This window comes from Littorina saxatilis, unplaced genomic scaffold, assembly GCF_037325665.1.
Source record: "Littorina saxatilis isolate snail1 unplaced genomic scaffold, US_GU_Lsax_2.0 scaffold_338, whole genome shotgun sequence".
In the NCBI taxonomy this organism is placed as follows: domain Eukaryota; kingdom Metazoa; phylum Mollusca; class Gastropoda; order Littorinimorpha; family Littorinidae; genus Littorina; species Littorina saxatilis.
The window spans coordinates 113,523-135,616 of NW_027129678.1; the positions used below are offsets into that span (position 1 = coordinate 113,523).

At 44.8% G+C, this 22,094-nt stretch overlaps 1 protein-coding gene across 1 annotated transcript; it reads right to left on the reverse strand.

The window, feature by feature from the left end:
* Nucleotides 1-393: 393 nt before the first annotated feature.
* Nucleotides 394-21,267, reverse strand: LOC138957905 (uncharacterized; the record flags this gene model as incomplete). The annotated part of the gene is made up of 7 exons (XM_070328943.1): nucleotides 394-2,867; nucleotides 5,004-5,113; nucleotides 14,475-14,553; nucleotides 15,330-15,451; nucleotides 16,146-18,917; nucleotides 20,283-20,430; nucleotides 21,005-21,267. Coding segments are annotated over 7 exons (3,668 nt in total), but the record flags the coding sequence as incomplete, so codon positions are not given.
* Nucleotides 21,268-22,094: the final 827 nt, after the last annotated feature.

The following is a 22,094-nucleotide window of genomic DNA, read 5'->3' on the forward strand; positions in this document are numbered from 1 at the left end:
GCATTATAATCTGAGGTGAAAATCTCAGCAGTTTACTGTAACACACATGTTCTGACATTATTTTGTGTTTCCGCACTGCCCTTTATCAAATAGAAATCCAAAAAAAGATATGTTGGCAAAAAAGTGTGACCTTTCAAGCACTTACGTACAATAAAACTAACAAAACTACAAACATATTCTCCAAGCGTCAAAGCAAATCAACGTCATCATGGAATTTTGGCGTCACTCATTTTAGACAGCTTTTCAGGAGAAGGCCAAAACTGATTATTTCTATTATGACATAGTGTTTATTTTTGTACCTTGTGCGGATAGAAAGATATAATAATGTTAAATCATGTATTGTCAATCTTATTGGAGAGAATATTTCTCATGGAGAATGATTTAAAATTACTTAGTCTGAAGCACAAAAACATCAAAATCGCCAAGAATTGACTTACGTCAACATTCCGTGACGACGACGAAATACATTATCTGAAATCTAAATACAATTACAGAGAAGAATACTGTTTCAAGCCACTTTCAATATTCTCCAAGTACAAAGACAAATATAATGACCATGATCAGAAATGTAAAAATCTTACCGCAAACTTACTATAATTATGTACTGTACTGTCAATATTCTCTAGGAGCAAAAGCAATCACATGATGTCAATTCTTAAGTTCTTTAGTATTAACAAAACAATCTTTAAAATGTAGTTCTGATTAAAAGTTCAAGTACATGATATACTTTTAAAATGTAGCAAAAGCATAGAGAAGAATAACTAATTCAACAAAGCGAACTAAAAGTCTGACACATGAGAAAATGTCAAAATGTGTTGTCGACTTTCTTCATCTGCATCACAACTTTTCATTCACATCTTTTCATTCACATTCATGTGTATCAAATTAAGCAAAAGTCTGACAAAACTTTATCATCATTAATTTGGCAACACCCTTTTCTAGCAACATCATTTGGTTCTCATAACTCTCCTTGAGCAAATACAAGGCAATCCACATTGCTATAATTCATATTAGCACTTGCCCCAAATTATGGCAGGAAAAATGGTGCATGCAAATCACAGGTAGCCAACATGTGTACGTCACATCTACACACACAAATCTTATCAAACATGTTTCTTTGTCATCTCCAAATATTTGACATCTCCAGATGAATCCTCTAAACATACATTTTATGTAAAGAAATTCATCCTGCAAAACTGTCCTTTAAAAAGCTCTGACATGACGCAAGTTAAAGAAAGCAAAACCAATTTACAAAAGTTAGTAACTGTCAGAAAAAATACTCACACTATACAAGGTGTTCAAGCTAAAGTGTAACAGTGATGAAAAATTAACAGATGCACTTGTTGCATAACCAAATAGGTGTACTATTCCAAGAGCATGCCTGTATGTGCATGCCAGGATTCCCCCCAGTAAGAGTTTGAATTTCTCTGTGTGTTCAACAATGCATACATGGATGCATGTGCTAGTGACTGCAAGTATGCACTGAATGCGTAAGCACAATGCAAGGAATGGCCAGAGAGGTATGTGGGAGGTGTGTTTATAACCTGCCCTGTTATATATATAGTGCTATATGTCTGATGTAAAAACAATGTCCTGTTTGTATTATTGTTATGTACCACGCCTGAATTTCTCTATGAGATAATAAAGTATTTTTATTCTTATTCTTATTCTTATTATATCTTTGCACTAGAAAAGCTTGAATCTGGGTGCAAGTGTACATATGTGCAGAAAAAATTGAACATCTGCAAATCTGAAACTTAAAAAAGTCCGGCAAAGCAAATATCACAACCAACGCAAAAGGACAAAGAAGAGAAGAAGAAAACAAGTCGCGTAAGGCGAAATTACTACATTTAGTCAAGCTGTGGAACTCACAGAATGAAATTGAACGTAGTCCGCCGCTAGTGCAAAAGGCAGTGAAAGTGGCGAGCCTGTTTGGCGCCTGTAGCGGTTGCGCTGTGCTTCATAGCACGCTTTCCTGTACCTCTCTTCGTTTTAACTTTCTGAGCGTGTTTTTAATCCAAACATATCATATCTATATGTTTTTGGAATCAGGAACCGACAAAGAATAAGATGGAAGTGTTTTTAAATTGATTTCAAAAATTTAATTTTGATCATAATTTGTAATTTTTTTAATTTTCAGAGCTTGTTTTTAATCCAAATATAACATATTTATATATTTTTGGAATCAGAAAATGATGAAGAATAAGATGAACGTAAATTTGGATCGTTTTATAAATTGTTTCTTTTTTTTACAATTTTCAGATTTTTAATGACCAAAGTCATTAATTAATTTTTAAGCCACCAAGCTGAAATGCAATACCGAAGTCCGGCCTTCGTCGAAGATTGCTTGGCCAAAATTTCAATCAATTTGATTGAAAAATGAGGGTGTGACAGTGCCGCCTCAACTTTTACAAAAAGCCGGATATGACGTCATCAAAGACATTTATCGAAAAAAAGAAAAAAACGTCCGGGGATATCATTCCCAGGAACTCTCATGTCAAATTTCATAAAGATCGGTCCAGTAGTTTAGTCTGAATCGCTCTACACACACACACAGACACAGACACACACACACACACACACACACACACATACACCACGACCCTCGTCTCGATTCCCCCTCTATGTTAAAACATTTAGTCAAAACTTGACTAAATGTAAAAAAATGAGCAAAAATGAAGCCATTTTTCCTCTCAGTACACAAGATGGTCAGCGCACCAACACACACTGGAGATGTCGTTTTCTTCGGCAAGCTCAAAGACCTTGACACTGGTGATGGTAGTGGGGTCGAAGGTTGAGAAGCAGTCAACAAGTGTCTTGCCATCGTCATGTTTAAGTAGGAAATGACGAAACCCTGCCTGGTAAAGCTGTAACAGACCGTAAAAAGAAATTCAATACAAAGCCGTAACACAGCATACATAGAAATCCAATAGACTGAATGGATTCCCAAGGTCTCAAAAGTTAAAAAGGGAGAGATGTGCGAACCAAAAGAATGTAAGCACTCTAAATGCATACGACATGTGCTACAAGAGGAAGTGAGAGTTATGGCGAACCAAAGGGGGAGAGTTTTAAACCTTGGAGTTTTAAAACCGAGGTTCCACTGTAGTTTAGTACATTTCATACCAGGCATTACACACTGTGAAAGATATGTTTTCATTCTTTCAATGAAAACGAGAATATCCAAAGGGCCCAGGCTGACAGGATCGAGGAGCAGTAACCCTAAAAAGGTCTAATGGGCAGTGTCCCCAGAAAATTCAACTTAAACAGTATCAGAACACAAAGCCAGCATGTGCAGACACTGAACACATCGGCTTTGAGCATGGTGTTCTGTTAGAACAGTGGAACCTCCCTTTTAAGCCCCCAATTTATTAGACTCCCTCCCCAAAAAGACCCGGTTTTCTTAGACTTTCTATTCATAACCTGTGTAAAAGTACCGCCATTTTAACACTCACTTTCTTTATTTGGTGTTTAACGTCGTTTTCAACCACGAAGGTTATATCGCGACGGGGAAAGGGGGGGGGGGGGGGGGGGAGGGAGATGGGATAGAGCCACTTGTCAATTGTTTCTTGTTCACAAAAGCACTAATCAAAAATTTGCTCCAGGGGCTTGCAACGTAGTACAATGTATGACCTTACTGGGAGAATGCAAGTTTCCAGTACAAAGGACTTAACATTTCTTACATACTGCTTGACTAAAATCTTTACAAAAATTGACTATATTCTATACAAGAAACACTTAACAAGGGTAAAAAGAGAAACAGAATCCGCTAGTCGCCTCTTACGACATGCTGGGGAGCATCGGGTAAATTCTTCCCCCTAACCCGCGGGGGGTATTTTAAGACTCCCTCCATTTTAAGACTCCCTCCATTTTTTTAAGACTTAAGACTCCCTCCATTTTTTTAAGACTCCCTCCATTTAAAGACTCCCTCCATTTTAAGACTCCCTCCATTTTAAGACTCCCTCCATTTTAAGACCTGCTTTGGTCAGACTTGTGAAGGTCTTAAAGGGGCCGGTTCCACTGTACAGGGTCCCCACTGGTTTTTAGAAACAAAATTCCATGACTTTTCCATGACTTTCCATGAGCCTCAATAACATTTTCCATGACTCTAAGATCCACAGGTCGCTATTTCCGAACACGCAAACTTTTTACGTCTTGTCATTGCCAGTTTTGACACTGGCTTGCTTTGCACTGAATTTGAGTCAGTTTCTACGCAGTGTCTCTTCGACAAGCAAGTCAAGCATTTGCTACGCAGTCAGATTATCGGTAATGTTTGCTGGTCCTGTCATTTCATTAAACTGGACCAGCCACTGTTTGTATCCATCTGCACTTTCGTAAATTCCGTTTCGTAACCGTCACTGTGACTTGACGAACTGTCATTTTTTTCACCGCGATACACAGTTCATTGCGAAGATCTTCCTCGGTAATTTGTTCCAATTCCGCATACTTTTTGTTGTCAAGAAACAACTCGAAAGAAAGTTTCAAACTCATCATCCTCCATCTTGCTTGTCGAAGCGCTAAAGTACTTTATCGATGCAAAAACAAAAGCAGAAAACTTCGACGAAACCGACTCAAATGCAGCGCAGACGACACGACGAGATAACGGAAGGAAGTGAGCCTCGCTTTGGCTCAAGTGCCGTTAAAAATACCGTTATTCTCGTATGCAAATACGAACGAGAAGTTGGTCATACGAACAAGCCTTGTGCTGGCGACGCAAATCGCTGCTGGCTGGCAATGGGGGGCCGGGGGGGGGAATGGCTGGGCAACGAAAATCGCCGCTGGCGTGCTAAAGGTTAATTTGTCTTTCTTTCTTATTTTCGTTAAATTCCATGACTTTCCATGACTTGAATTGAAATTCCATGACTTTCCAGGCCTGGAAAATTAAAAATCAAATTCCATGACTTTCCAGGTTTTCCAAGACCTGTACGAACCCTGACTATACACTAAACTGACTAAAGCAAGCGAGTTGTACCATGCATTTACTACAGGAATAAAAATACACCCACCTGTGCACGAAAGGTGTTGGCCAGTTCTTTCCAAGCTTTGTTGCCTCCAGAGATGCGCATGGTGAAGAGGTGTTGTCCTTCGGGATTGGTGAAGATCAGGGGCTTACCTTCTGAACAACAAATATACACACCAATTTACAGGAAAGCGAATCAACATCAGCATGCTGCACAAATTAGGTCCAAACAAAACCTCACCAAAAACAAACAAAACAGCAAACAAGACCACCCACCAACTAAAACAACACAAAACATCCCCACAACAAAACAAAGAAAGAAAGAAACTAAAAGGAAAAGCAACAGCTAAGAGTAACGGTTGGTCTGGTGAAGAAGAAAAATTCATTCGTGAGAACAAAAAAATCTAGATATTAGAATGAATATTTTAGTGTTTAGATCTGTCTGTCTGTCTGTGGTTGCCAAAACTCAGTAGTTGCAAGAGGTACGAACAAGATACTGTGCATGTGCACATTAATTGGAAAATTTTTAATTAAATTTTCATTTAATTAATATACTTACCCAATTCTTATGAATGCATTGACTTCAGTCCCACATGCTAGATGGCGAAAAAACCACTCAAATTACCTGCCCTTAGTAGGGTGGTAACCAAGCTAAAAGCGACGCCATAGCCGTTGCTATGGCCTGACCTTGCTCAGTTACCCATAACACCCTGCGCACCACGTGAGCGCCAGCATCCGTAATAATCATTCGAGACTATTAAAACACCCCAAGGATATAAGACAGCGGGGATGGATGGGAGGGTATTAACTATAAGAATTGGGTAAGTATATTAATTAAATGAAAATTTAATTAAAAATTTTCCATTTAATTACATATTCTTACTCCAATTCTTATGAATGCAGATTCCTCCTAAAGGTGGAGGGAACCTACTTATGTCCTTGTAAGAACCTGCCCTGCAGCAACTAAAGCCAGCAATGAACTGGAGCCGTCTAGCCACGTGCAGGAGATATCCCGAAGATAGAAACCGATGAACACATCGTCTGACCTCCAGTAAGCCGTTTGCAAAGCTTCGCCTAAGCGACCAGAACGCAACACGGCAATAAAGGAAGCACAAAATCTGTACCCGAGCTGTTGGCAAACTTCGCATAGGCGAGAGGAACACCACCAGCCAGAGAAGAACACCAGACTCTGGACTCCCTAACGCCTGAAGAGGAATAGAGGGAGGACTGAACGCCCCCCCCACCCTGTTCAAAACGCACCACTCATAGGACTGTCCTATGAATGTAGCAGAGCCTCTAGAGAGAGACCAATAAAAGATGTCTCTTTCACCCCATTGTAAAGAAACAAGAACCTGAGCTAAAGCTCGTGGTTCCAAAAGACCGTAAAGTCAAAAAGGGATTTAAAAAGTCTAACCAGACAGTTAGAAAATCCAAATCTCCCTGAGCGAGAATCCTCCCGAGAGGAGGGAATCAAACACCAGAGGAGATTGACCAGGTTTCTGAACCCCAAAACCTGGCCAAAAACCGTGAACAAACGGAACCAAAAGCCCTAAGGCTACATCCTCTGGCAAACCCCAAAAACGCATGCGCCTCACTGCCCTACAGGGCTGAGGCCCAGAGTAAGTAGAACAAAGTCCAACGCGCTAAACAAGGGGGAGCCTCTAAACCTCGTAAAACAAGGTCCTTTGATCATGCCCACCAGAGCGCCATGAACAACAGAAGAGAGGCCTATTTGTCCCAAAACAGCTGAGATAGCCGAGACGCCGGAACCTCAAAGAAGAGGCCCAGCTGCCCAAAGCCAAAAAATGAAACAGAGGTGAAAAACCACCTGGCTTGAGAGAGGGGCGCTAAGGAGTTGCACCCCCGCTCTATATCCCCAATTGGCCAAGGAGGCCAAAAAGGAGCATACACAGATAAAGTGGAGGAAATATATGCTTCATGCCCAAAGACCAGAGTCAGAACCCATGATCTAAAACACAAACAGCACGCCTCCAGACCCGTAAGCAGATGGGCCAACCCCTGTGCAAGCCCTGAGAGGACCTGTTGAGCGAGTCGGCCAGATCGCAGAGCTGGCCGGGGAGATATTCCCCTGAGAAAATGATTTAGTGTGAAACCCCAATCAGAATCCCTTATACTCTGTCTGACAGGGAGTGAGAACTTGCTCCTCCCAGCTAGTTCACATAAGAAGCAACAGAAGAATTGCCCGAATGCAACAGGACATGCCTGTAAATAGCCAAAAAGAAAGGCTAGTAGACTTAGAGCTACTGCTCCTAACCCCAGGCAAAAGAGAAGCCCAAGGAGTTGCGTCTACATCACAGCCTCAAGACTGCAATTGCCAGTGCAGGCCCCATCCAGACGAAAACGCATCCATAAAGCAGTCTAAGTCCGGGGGGGAACAAAGCTAGGGAAAACAAGAAGAGCAAACGCTCGATCGAGTCACTTTCGCAGTTCTGAATATTATATGAGGCATCAGATGGACAGGAAGAAATTGCTATTCACAACACAATACAGATGTAAATAATTTGATGTAAAGAATAATCCTATAAAGTTTGAATCAAATCCGATGAATAGTTTCAGAGATATGATATTTCAATTTTTTTCCTTCAAGACATACCTGTGACCTTGAAAAAGGTCAAAGGTCACCAAAGCAGACGTCAAAGTGTAGAGGTCACTGGGAGTCACGTTCACATAAAATTTGAGCCCGGTCACTTTTATAGTTTCCGAGAAAAGCCCAACGTTAAGTTGTGTGTTGCCGAACAGAAAAGGCTAGTTATCTCCCTTGTTTTTCTGATAACGTTCGTAAAAGGCTACAGATGTAAATACTTTGATGTAAAGAATAATCCTACAAAGTTTCAATCACATCCGATGAACTTTGTCAAAGATATAAAATGTCTAATTTTTCCTTTGACGCTGACCTGTGACCTTGAAAAAGGTCAAAGGTCAACGAAACCATCGTTAAAGTGTAGAGGTCATTGGAGGTCACGACTAAACAAAATATGAGCCGGATCGCTTTGATAGTTTCCGAGAAAAGTCCAACGTTAAGGTGGTGTCTACGGACGGCCGGCCGGCCGGACGGACAGACTAACACTGACCGATTACATAGAGTCACTTTTTCTCAAGTGACTCAAAAACCCTGAGCGATCCAAAAGGATTCCAGCCACCTTCCCGCGTGGAGGAAGCCACTCTGGAGGAGGCCCTCATGTCCCAGCCTGTGAGGCCGAACGCCCCAAAAAACTTGAGGAAAGGAGGGCCAGCATAGCTATCGATACCGTCCGACCGAAGATCGGGTCTAACGACCCCGCAGAGGCCTGCTCTCGTGCCAGTCTGGCAGTGAAAAGAGCTTAAAGCCTCCCTATTCTCTCTTGTGTGAAGGACAAACCCTCCAAGAGACAAAGCCGAACAGCATGCCTAGGTAAAAACCTGGGATAAGGACAGCTCGGAATTTTGCCTGGTTACTGAGAGCACCAGGCAAAAAGCCTGGTTCAACACCAAAAGAAAGTGCAGCTGACAAGCTGATTGACCTTGAAAAAGCTCAACCAGCCCCCGAGATAGTCCAGAGACCAACACCCTCCAGAAACCGAGCCCTTTCCTGTGTGCAGAAACGCAAAAGGAAAGCTCATGTGAGAGCACAGAGGAAAATCTCAGCCAAAGCTGAAGGCTCTAGCCCATGCCGACCCACCTCCCGCAGAGAGGGAGGAGACACACACTATTTCATCCGGTCGCCCTTTCTGCTATTTCAGCACAACTGTGCTTGGAACTGGAGGGCTAATTTTATAGCCGACGCAGCGCGCGCTGTGAGCCTGTGACCTCTTTACCTCTCCCGCCGAAATCTCAGAGCACAAAGGCAGTCTTGAACTGTGTACAGCTGTGTTTTCCGGTGTGAAAAAAATCGTATTTCTTCGTATTAAATCGAATGGTTTCCGTGACTTGAAGGTTGGATTACCGTCATCTTGTGTATATTGTTACTCTGATATTCAGGCTTTGTGTATGTGCAAACTAGAGGTCAGTGGATGATTCGGTTTGTTCGATTTTGAAGTAAGACTGCTATCGACTCTACCGGCAGGTCGTTCTTTGTTTGTACTTCCAAGAAGCAGAATGTGCGCATTGTATACCACTTTGTAACCACGCTCAATGTTTATACCAACGACCGACTGTGTTTCTGATGTTGCCGTCAGTAAGTACTTAGTCTAAACTGTGTCATAGAGTGAGAATAAGTGCGTGGGATGTTTGTGTACTTGACTTTGGAGCAATTTTGTTTCGTTAATCCACGCGCCTCATCAATGCATGCACGGTTTGGAACAGGCACTCGACTCTAGTGCATTTCATCTTTTCTGTTTTTAAATTGTCGTCGGATCGACGAGTTTTGTTTCCTGTGGTATATATACAAGTTTGTGAGAACAATACGAGTGAAAAACTGTGTTGAAAAACTTTCAAATCGACTTGTGTGCTGCTATTGGATTACTGATGTAGGAGGAGACATCAGGTAGGCTTTTTGTTTTCTTCACATGCAGCTAACAATTTGCATGAACATGTATTGAAAGACCGTTTTTTCTTTCTTTTATATTACAGGCATTAATTGCACTATTTTGAATTATATAAACGCAAAACAAATTTCACATGCGCACCATACGCATGCCTATAATATGTTTTTAAATACGACATTAATTAGTGTTCTTTTTTTGTGGCACATTTAGGATGTTTTGTTTACTGTGTTGTCTTCTGCCGTCTTACATACTGTGCCGTTCCTGTTTCTTTAAATGCAACATGCACATGTTTTTCAGAGTGTAAAGAGTGGCATAATTATATACTTGAGGAGCAAACACTTTTTCTAATTCTCTCATTTACCCTTTCTTCTGTCTTGAAAATTGTGGCATGTTTTGTTTCATACTATTGACATACATGTATTATCCGCCTATGTGTTGTCGGGGTATAATATCATGTGGCACTTCGCGCGGATTTGGGTGAGCGCGCGCGAGCTACGTTTTTTTTTCTCCTGTGGTATATTATATATACAAGTTTGTGAGACTTGTATAGGAGGGCCGTGAGGTAAGCTTTTTTGTTTTATTCACATGCAGCTAACACTGTAACATGAACAGTTTTCTTTCTTATATGTTACTGACATTATCTACACTATTTTGAATTATATACTTATATAAACGCAAAACAAATTTTACATGCGCACCATCAATGACTTCTACTAGTAGTCCTTGGCATAATATGTATGTAAATATACGACTGTATATACTCTACTGTTTGTATATATTTCGTAAAGTGTTGTATATATGTATTATGTACTTGGGGATTACCTTTGTCTTTATCTTTCATTATTTTGTGTTCTTTTATTGTGGCACATTTAGGATGTTTTGTTTACTGCGTTGTTTCAAGGTGTTTCATTAAATGCAGCATGCACATTTTTTTTCAGAGTGCAAAGAGTCGCATAATTATATACTTGGGGGGGGGGGGGGGGGGGGGACACACTTTTTCTAATTCTCTCATGTATCCTTTCTTCTGTCTTGTGAATTGTGGCATGCATTGCAATAAATACAACTAAACACACTAAAAACATCAGTTCCGAAAGGCAAGGGCCACCATCACACACTCAGAACGACTGCTATCTCTCTGCTCGCGGCATCCTTATCAACACAGCATAACAGAGAGCTAGAGGGCCCACGCACGCTAGCTGCAGACAAAGAAGAGTGCAGGTCTGGCCCTATTTCAGGCGCCACTGTGGGCGGAAGGGGTTGGAGGGAAATGGGGAAGGAAAGGGTAAATAGGCAGGAGGAGAGTGGTACTGCCGGTTATTTTTAGCCTGGAGCAGAGAGTACCTCAAACGGAACACAGTGGACACTGAACCAAAACACCCCTTTGTAACCGGGAGCGCATAAACGCGCTGCCAGCGGTCCAATAAGGAAGGGAAAGATTCCAGCTATTAAGTAGGTTTTAACAACCCCAGAAAAAGCCTGACCCTTGCTTCCTGCAACCGGCGTGAAATCAAACCCCTTGTAAAAGAAGGAGATCACACCAAGCAAAAACAGTGAGGGCCTAAAACGTCACCGAGAAACTCCTCCGCTCGGTGACGACCCTAGCCCAAGCTGCCAGCAGCCTGGCTAAATCCTTATCCAAGGCATCCTCCCTAACCCAAAAGAGCGTTCAGGGAGGATAAGATTGCCTATAAGAAAGCACAGAAGAGAGTCTCAGCCAAAACAGAAAACTCTAAACCATGCCATCCTAGCTCCTCCAGAGAGGAGAGGGAGGAGTAACATCATGAAAACCCCATGTTCCCTGTGGTCTGTAAGCGAAGCCAGGAAACTAGCCCCTGGCAATAAAAAAGTCCGGATCAGACCCTGAGCCTGAAAATTCCCTGCTATCTTCTTCCGCACTAAAAGTGAGGACGAAGCAGCCTGAAACCCCGAAGCCAGCAGTTCCCTGCGTATGAAGCAGCGGGAAAGGTGTAGGCTGAAGACCACTATCCTAAGGTGCGGATCAAGCCAAAAAGTGTGGCATGTGGTAGGCAATCACCGGAGACTCAGCAAAAGAAACAATTGCGAGAAAGCCTGTGAAAACCCAAAGCCATCCCGGAAGAGGAAGGAAGAGAGACACCCCCAACCTATCCGGGACAAAGTAAACTGCAACAGCAGCCGCTCTATGTATGGGAAGCCTACAACCAGTAGGCAGCCCTATACACTCCCCCTCCTCAAACAAGGAGTCCGAATCCTCACCACCAGTTGTGTAAAAACACAAAAGGAGGGGAGACAGGGGAGGTCGCGCACTAAACACTCCTGCCGATAACACCGCCAAGAGTGTGAATGAAAAGCGTGATCAGTCTCTGACTGCCAACCCAAACCGCCCACCTGAACAAGAGGTGGGGGGAAGAGGGGTTGGTAACTGGCACAGCTCCCTGCCAAGGAGAGAGAGTGGGGAAACAAGACAAAGCCGGGCCCGGCGCGTCTTACCCCACCCGCTGTGCGAGAGAAGCATCCCAGTGCTAAGAACCAGACTACCTGGTTTGAACCGCAACTCACCCCAAGTGGGGAGGGGGGTGGTCCAGCAAAGCTGTAACCCCTAGAGGGGGGAAAGACTGAAATAGAGAAACGGCCGTAAACGGCCGATCCTCACTCGTCCACCTGCCGAAGTCAAGTAGCCCTATCACTCACCCACCCCTAGGAGGGGGGGGGGGGGGGGGTGACCTATGCTGGCTAAGGACAATGACCACTGGCCAGGCGATACTATAGCCGAGTCCCCGCAAACCATTGTGAATACAAAGAATGGGAGACTGGAGAGAAAGAGTATGTTCTGTCTCCGCCTGCCAGAGCGACCGCTCACAGGTAGACAGCCGGCACAGCCCGTGCAGAGAACAAAACGGAGCAAAGCTCATTGTTCCCCGACCACTGTGCGAGACACCCTGCCGAGAACAAAAGAGTCAAGCTCATTGTTTCCCTGCCACCTGCCCCAAATAGAGCAGAGAAGGAGTATGTAACGTAGCCTGGAAAGCCGTACATAGCACCCCCACTGTGTAGAAAGGCCTGAGCCACGCCATGCCCCATATGGGGCGGGGGGTGGCTCGTCACAGCAGTAAGAGGGAAGGAGAGAGACGAACCGAAAAACGGCCGACCCCCATCCGTCCACCTGCCGTAGTCCTATAGCCCACCGCCCACCCACCCCGATAGGGGAGGAGAACGATTGTCGGGCCAGGACAATAGAGGCACAGACTGTACAGACAGTCCAACAGCGCCCACCCAGTCCAACCCAGAGGGAGGGAAAGGGTGGAACGCTGCTCCAGCCCCCACCCGATCCTGCCCGGTGAGCGGGAAAGAGTGAGTCACTGATACCCCCCCCCACCCGAACGCGCCCGGGGGGCGGGAAAGGGTGGGAAGCTAACACAGCCCCCTGCCCGCAAAGGGCAGAGTGGGACAAGCCCAGGCCGTGACTTACCGTGCCCCCCCACTCCCCCTTCCTCACGGTAAGGGGGCTGCATGACCGACCCAGCTGTGCTGTTTTAAAGCAAGCCGAGCGGCCAAAGCAGGCGGGGAGCAGGCCCCCTCTCCTAAAGGAGAGAGTGCTCGCGAACAACCCAGTCTACCAGTGGCAGAAAGGACTGAACCGAACTGGCCATTTGCACCAGACGACGGTGCGAAGCAGGAGCGCCCCCCCCTATCCCCCCCCATTGGCGGGGGGCTGCGTAACACACTGTGAAGTACCGGAGGTAATCAGAGTGGTTAGACGCAGGCAGGGAGCAGGCCCCCCCTCCTAAAAGGAGGGGGTGCTCGAGAACAGCCCAGAGCCACCAGAGGCAAAAAACGGGCTGAACCGAACAGGCCATTTGCACTAGACCACAGTGCGAAGCTGACGAACGGGAGGGCGGGAACCACCGATCGCGCCTGAAACAGCTGAGAATAAAGACACAAAACATCGTTAAGTCCCCCCAAAGGGAGGACATTGACTGATTTCTCTAACGCAGAGAAAGGGGAAAGAATAGCCACACGGCCACCCCCCCCCCCCCCCCCCCATCAGTCGCACCGACGACGATCCAACAAAAAGTCTATAAGGAGCCTAAAGGCTGATTAAACCCCAACAGGGGAAGCGAGCTGTGAAAGAACTGAACCCGCCCTCGGAGGAATAGGAACATTAAAAGAAGTGCTGTTTGACGGATCTACGACCGGCATAATAGGCAAATCAAAGTTCTTTGGCTACTCTTAGGTATAGTTTTCGTAAACAGGCTAAGAGCCTTGTCACCTTCCAGTCTCGCGCCAAGTTTAGCTTTGTTGTCGGCCATTTTAAGACCGGCGAAAAACAGTCACCCAGAACGAAAAACTTCTGCGTGCGTGTTCAACACAAAGCTATCAACATTTATACCAAACATAAACAGGAAAGATCTCACCAAAAGGTAGACGGACAGGTAGACCCACAAGAAACCGGCTAGTCTCACGGACGAGCAGGCATGCGAAGGCCAAAAGTGAGAGCGAAATTCAGACACGTCCACCGTGTGTTGTCGAAAGTCGAGAATGATTATTACGGATGCTGGCGCTCACGTGGTGCGCAGGGTGTTATGGGTAACTGAGCAAGGTCAGGCCATAGCAACGGCTATGGCGTCGCTTTTAGCTTGGTTACCACCCTACTAAGGGCAGGTAATTTGAGTGGTTTTTTCGACATCTAGCATGTGGGACTGAAGTCAATGCATTCATAAGAATTGGAGTAAGAATATGTAATTAAATCCACAGATAAATCCAAGGTAAACCACAGATTCTATACCAAAATTTTATTTTGACTTTTTGCGTCTTTCTTTTTCTTTTCACTTTTTCTCTCTTTTACATCTTATTTCGACAATAGCAATTAAACAAATGACTTCGTACTCAGCTGCCCCCTGGGTGAAGCCCCGTCCTGATTGCTAGTAGTTAAATAAAGAGAAAAAACGGTGAACAGGAAAAAACTAATTTGAATGGAGAGAACACACACACACACACACACACACACACACACACACACACACACACAAAGTACAGAAGTTTCATGGCCTTACTTAGATTCTCATCGCTGATCCCTTCTTGAAGCATGACCAGTATGCTGCTTTCCTCTTGGTCTGAAGTGCTCTCCCCTTGCTGTTATACAAACATTGCACACACATAAGATAATGCAGAATAGGTTAGCTGCTATTTTTGTCACAAATATATACTACAATTTCTGAAAATCCCTTTGAATTGGTTACTAAGAAAATACAGAATGAACGAAAAACAATCCAATTCCAATAACAACAAAAATATCCACACAAATCCCCTATCTCAAACTCCCCGGGAACGAATCGCCCTACAGTTATTGTCAAAAACAATGGAGGCATACTTTTACTTCTCATTTCACATGTAATACGCCACAGACTTAACAACTTGATCTCAAGTCAAACCTGTAGCACCAACAAAAATCTACGGTAAACTTTGCCAAAATATTATTGTGACTATTTTCGTACCAAAATGAAAATATTCATTCCCATGTCATTTCATTCCAAAAATCTATGCAATTAAAGGCACTCAACTTAGCTATCTTGCACACTTCTCGAATTAAAGATTTATTTGACAGGGATCATGTGACTGCAGCTCCAATAAGGGTACCCCTCAAAATTAACCTCCAAAAACGCAAGGTACCAATAAAAAAAAATATGACAATAAAAATTCAGAATATATACAGAAATTGGCGCGGCAACTCTTACATACACAGAGAAAGTCAAAACAATTATCTATCCAGAACAGGTTGTTCTATGGAATTTGAGCTGGTCTGACTGCTTGTGTTGACAGATTGACCAGTTTTTTCGGGAGCCTGGATTTGTACTTTTGATAGTTCTATTCATAGTCTGTGTGATCACTGAATAGTTTCACAAACTCACCTGGTCATATAGCATAGAAAAATGGTGATTAGACGAGACGTCTGACAGTTCTGAGACAGACCCTATCATGGGATCCTGGGCCAGCAGTATATCGAAACCTGGCGTCTGCAGCTGAAGGTTGGCTGGAATTGATTATAAAATGTTGTCAGCAATATAATAATATTACCCCAATCCTGTCCGAGGCCAAATTAATGAATAGCCTTTAGGACATAAATATTCCTCTTCATTCAATAATATCAAAGTTATGAATTTACAATTTGCAATTTTCTCATTCAATCTAATTAAGTGAGATTTTCCCCTGCTTCATCCAACCCCATTTTTACTGTATCTGTTCTAAAATCAGACATTGGAGCAATCAAGCACAAACACAATGCAATCTCTCTTTCTCTCTCACACACACACACACACACACATTTTCATTCTGATTTTCTCTCCCTCTCACTTTCACACACACACACACACACACACACACACACACACACACACACACACACACACACACACACACACACACACACAAACACACACACACACACACACACACACACACACACACACACACACACACACACACACACACACACCCTCTCTCTCAAATACACACACACTCACTCTCTTGCTCTCAAATACACACACACACTCACTCTCTTGCTCTCCCACACACTCACACATCCACTCTGTCTCTCACACACACATACAAAAACACACACTAACTCTGTCTTTCTCTCACGCACACACACCTCTCACAACTAACACATACATGTATACAAGAACAAACCAAGCACAAGACCAAAGAAAAACACTTTAAACACTCACTCCATTCCTGCTCCTGTTTGTCGTACGTGCTGCTTCGAGGGGTTGACGTTGATGACCCAGACTCGTTCCGTGACCTTGGCCTCCCCTCCGTCTGCCTGGCTACGACAACCAAAGGTGAGGCGGTCAACGGTGAAACACCTGTGTTCAACATGAAGGCGTCATCACTCCCCTGCGTCTGTTGGTTGTGAGCGGAGTCCGGAGGTGCAGACGACTGAGACGTTCGCTGAACTTCACCGCGGTTGGTTGGTCTGGTTGGGGTGGAGGTTTGGTAATGCGAGACGTCAAGGCGAAGATTTGGGTTCTTCCTGGCTGAGCGCGGAGATATCACTTCAGGGGCGGGAGCTGGCTGCGTTAGTAGAGAAGGAGCTGATGATGACTGATGTATACGTAGGGACGCTCGCTGTTGATGCTGCAGCTGTTGTTGTTGATGGTGGGGCGGCGCTTGCTGCTGCTCCTGTCTGTAGGCGATGGCCTCCTGAAAGTCCTTGTTGTTATCGGGACCTGATCCAAACAGGTCTCCACTGGAGATGCGATCTTCATCCGAGTTGACCCTCGCAAGGGGACCTCCTGCTTTACCGGGCTGAATGGCGCTGATGTTTGTTGCCTCAGCATGTACGGCCTCACTGCCTCTTGCTCTACCGTGCCTTGCATGAGCTCGGTCAGGCTCATCCATGCCTCGCTGAGCTGCACTATAGCCTTGTTGAGCGGAGGGAGCAGTACAAAGAGAAGAACGCTCAGTAATGCCACCAGCAGCATGGACCGCGGCCTGCATCTCTTCCGATGTGAACATGTTTCTGATAGACCGAAGAGTGCTGGAATCCGACTGCAGAGAAAGCAAGTGAAAATTTGGCATGTGCTGCTGATCCACTGATGTTGACTCAGCGCCTGGGGGAGAAGGGTAGACCTCCAGCCTGGGTCTGTGTCCTGCCTGGTCTGTCAGCGACTGAAGAAAGGAGTCCTGGCCTCCTTGTGCACAGGACATAAACTGATCCTGGATGTAGTTGGAAATCATGTCGTCATCGCTCGACCCCATCGACTCACTCGTTTGAGTCGACGGCAACAAAGACTCTCGCTCTTCCGTTATCATGGACAGCATGGGGTAGTGTCTTCCGCCATGCACAGGGCTGGGTAACTGGATGTCTGCTGCAGTGAGGGGTGGCAGGACCGGATAGACGGCTTGGTTTTGAGCATGTTGTCCGGAGACTGGAGTATTTGTGACTGTAGCTTGAAAAGGGTTGCTAGCATCAGTGACGGTTGTGGGGATGGTGGTTTGGAAAGGGTTGATGGTGTGTGTCCTGGATGCTACTCCTGTGTTGGCCTTGCTAGTGGAGTGGGAGTGTGAAGAAGTGCCTGTGCTGAAAGCAGCGCTTGTGTTACGGGATGTTATTGTGATGGGAAGTTCTGCAGAGGCAGTCTGATAGCTGCTATGCTCAACGCTGGATGCGTCTGGTGGAGGAATGTTCATCAGCTTTCCTGGCAATTCCGGAGGAATCGCCACCAGAGTAGGGGTCCAGCTTCTGGTGCTGGTAAATGCTGGTTCCTCCCTCATGCCACAGTAGCCCCCCACAAACTGTTCGGGTTGAGCTGCAGCTGGCTGGGCTCCTTCAGGAGTTGGAGCAGCAGCCGACACCTGGTCGACGCCCATCTCGAGCCTCGTGGGTGTAATCTCTGTTTCGTAGGATCCAAAGGAGCCCAGACTTCTACCTCCATGCGATAACAAACTGCTCTGATTCTCTCTGTCCCCAAGAGAGTTGCTGGGCAACGTCTCGCTGCCTCTGCTGCTGCCGAAACTGGAGGGAGGTGGAACTTGCAGAGTGGGCGCTGATACTGTCGGTACACTCTGCTGTGCCTTCGCCCTAGACAGTGCATCCATTTTTCCAACAGGGAGGCTGGTGGGACCCGAATTCCTCATCTGAGATGTGGTGTAGAGAAATTGGCAACTGCTGGGACCCACAGACAAGGTGATGTGCTGCATTTTGGTAGTAAATTCCGAAGCCAGGGTCAGGACGGGCAACGGCATCTCAGGCAGAGGTTCCGGCATCAGCTCATCCGCTGACTTCGAGCGGAGCGGCAGGTTACTTTTTGCCTGAGCTGCTGCAGAATTGTGGGTTGAAAATTTCCGCTGCACCACCACATCATCCTGTTCCACAGGAGAGTCTCGAACACCAGTGAGACTGGAGACAGTGCTGGTGGTTGTCTGCATAGTGATTGCGCTTTCCACTCCTCTTTGTCTGCCCAGCACAGTCATCTCAACGGACGAGGTTACCACCACCACCCCTTCCCTTCTCCGGCGATCTTGGGGGCCCGAAGAGCTTCCCTGGGGTGAAGAGGAGTGCAACATGTCAGGAGCAGACCTGCGTTCGGGTCTCTTCTTCAAGGACGTGGAGTCTGCTTCAGATGCAACTATTCCTGATGCTTCCCCTCTGTTTTCGTCAGCGCCCCCGGTGGGAAATGACGCAGGCAAAGACTGCAGTTCCGATCGAATCTCACAACTTGTGTTCTTCTCCCGAGGTACCTCCACAACTTTCACGCCCGACAGAGAGTGGATCGAGGTTGTGCTATTTACCGACATGGGTGGGGCTTGCATTTCTACTGATGTAATAGACGCTTCAAGGCTGCTGCCGCCTGCGGTTTCTTCTTCCCATGATGCCTGCTGCGGCTCATGTGCCTCTTGGTGTGGCTGATACGCTGTGGTTGCCGTAACAACGGGGCCGGAAGCCTGTGTTGCCATCGCAGGTTGGGCGAAAGTTGAGAAGAAGTAACCAGACTGGTCTGTTAAAAAAAGAAATGGAAAAAAAACTTAAAGGAATTTTTCCTGCTGGCAAACTGGTAATAATTGTTCGTGATTAAACCTGTCTTTTAGCTAAGAATAATGGTACCAAACAGCAGAGAACTTAGATAGATTCTGTAGATTTATTGATGTGGATTTATTTCAACAGTCCTCGTACCTAAAAACCCAAGACTCAAGAAATTGGTAAGCTGTGGCCAAAGAAAGTCCTCAAAACTATTTATTATTATGCGTTCCATACGTAAGTAAACTGCTGGAAATGTAGGTTGCAATAGTATTGGTATGCAGGTTGACTCCTACTTTTCTCAGCCTTAAGATGCCAGTAAACAGATCTTTAAATCCTCAATAAAGAGTCAAAAATAAAGAAATAAAGAAATACAGAAAATGTTCACTGTTCAACATAATCAATGGTTTGACACTATACCTTCCGGTCTCTCAAAGTCCTCACAACCATACACACAGGGCAATAGCCTGATTTAGCCCCATGCGAGGTTCATGCATGGTCCCACTGAGTGAATCTTAAACAGTCGCTCCCCTTTCAGTATGTGATGTAACTTCCACGGGGTTAATTTGGGACTATGCCACACATGCCCACCCACCCCCACCCCCCTCCCCCCCCCCCCACTCTCTTAGAGAAACCCTTTTCCATTTCTGAAAAAGATTTACCTTTCAAAACAGAACTGGACCCTATCCTATCACAAGGTCCCCACTGGTTTTTAGAAACAAAATTCCATGACTTTTCCATGACTTTCCATGAGCCTCAATAACATTTTCCATGACTAGATCCACAGGTCGCCATTTCTGAACACGCAAGCTTTTTATGTCTTGTCACTGCCAGTTTTGACACTGGCTTGCTTTGCACTGAATTTGAGTCAGTTTCTACGCAGTGTCTCTTCGACAAGCAAGTCAAGCATTTGCTACGCAGTCAGATTATCGGTAATGTTTGCTGGTCCTGTCATTTCACTAAACTGGACCAACCACTGTTTGTATCCATCTGCACTTTCGTAAATTCCGTTTCGTAACCGTCACTGACACTGTGACTTGACGAACTGTCATTGTTTTCACCGCGATACACAGTTCATTGCGAAGATCTTCCTTGGTAATTCGTTCCAATTCTGCATACTTTTTGTTGTCAAGAAACAACTCGAAAGAAAGCTGGCGTGCTAAAGGTTAAAATTTTTTTCTTTCTTATTTTTGTTAAATTCCATGACTTTCCATGACTTGAATTGAAATTCCATGACTTTCCAGGCCTGGAAAATTAAAAATCAAATTCCATGTCTTTCCAGATTTTCCATGACCTGTACGAACCCTGCTATCATACCACTTAAAAGTCTACAAGCAGTTTTTACCTAGTTGCTGAAACGCAGGGTGTAACAGAATCTGCTGTGCTGTGGGTCGAATGGCCTTGTCCTTCACCAGACAACAGCAAATGAGGTCACGCATATTGTGCTTGACATTGTCAGGGACATCCTCCACTGGTGCAGGCTTCGACCAGATCTGCAAAATAATTCCATAGAATGTTTGTATTTTTCATTCCTGTTACAGCTTTTGTAACACGGCCTTCAAGTCTTTGTGACATTCCACTTTTTTGTGGATAGAAATGCTAAAAATTGTTCAACAACTCCAAACGAAACAACAGCAACATGCCTATACAGAGAGACAGACTCTTCCAGAATAAAAATGAAATTGAACTACAGACACACAGATATGAAACGATTTTCTTCAATGCAAGAAGATACCTTACAGTATCCACTGAACTGTGACATCAAGCACACCTCATTCCTTTAACAGGAGACACAGTTCCCACCCATTAACATTACAAAAGCACACAGGGGACTTGTTATACAAAGCACAAACATACTTCTAAGCACATACTCTCATGCAGTCTCTTTCCCTAACCTTTGTCCTCCTACATGCAGAAACGAAAAGGAGAGAAAAGAGGAAAAATAAAAGAAAGAAAAAGAGAAAGAACAAAACTAGCAAACAGAGCACAACAAAGAAAATTTAATCCATCCGATTTTATTCACCATCATCTAACATTTATCCCAGCTCACCAAAATAGAAAACTTACGATAAAATTCAGAATGGAAGCATCAGGATAGCGAACGATCCAGGGTGGACTGCCACTCAACATGTGTATCAAGACGCACGCGCACGCCCAAAGGTCAGAGGGGAAGCCATGACCTTCGCTGGCGGCTTTCTCCGGACTCCAGTGAGCGGGAGATCCGGTTGGATGGCGATTGGGAGGGGTGTGGTCTTGGGGGATTTGCTGGGCTGCTCCGAAGTCGGCCAGGATAATTTCTGTGGTGCCTTGTCTCACGAGCAAGTTGTCCGCTGTTTGAAGTGATGCAAAAAAACACAAATGAGTTTTGACATGTACGTTGGTATGAGGGATCAAAAGGATATCCATCATATTTCAGTGTTCATGTTTGCAACTAGAAAATACAAAGCAAATAACAAACATTACATGTTTTCATAACACAAATTTAAAAGGTTCTTCAATATATATATGACTTTCTGAACACTAACAATTAATTCTGTCAAGCTAGTTTTATAACTTCTTATGTAGGGAAGGCAAATGGAATGGTGGGGAGACAAACATACAATGAAACCTCCTTTTTAAGACCCCTTTTATTTTAAAACCATGCTTTCAAGGTTTCTATCTTTTTCAGAAAAATTAGAGTACTCCACTGTGAAGGAAATCAAACAGCTAACAACTGAGTCATGCCGAGTTAGCATTTGTTCCCTCCACGATACACAGAAGCCAACCAGATACACGTGGATATTGTATTGCACGGAGTTAACACAGCTCACAAACCAGAGAACAGTTGACTTCGTGAATCGGAGCTAGTTTAGCAGCACAATTGACGATTGTCCATCGAAGAGAAAGGTCTCGATGTTAATCGCGCGGGAGGATAAAATCCCCGGAGAGAATGCAGTAGAAGGTTCCAGCCCTTACTTGTGTTTTCGGAAACGCAATCGTCAAAGCACTTTAACAGTGCGTCCAGTAACCTGTCCATAAGAAGAGGATTGCGGCCAGATGCTGGGGAAGAAGAATAATCTGAGAAGCCGCCGAATATCTTATTTCTATGGATCAGTTTAGCTGAAGTTCGACGGGACTTTCACGAAGCTAGCAGTGAGGTTACAGTCCTGATAGTTGG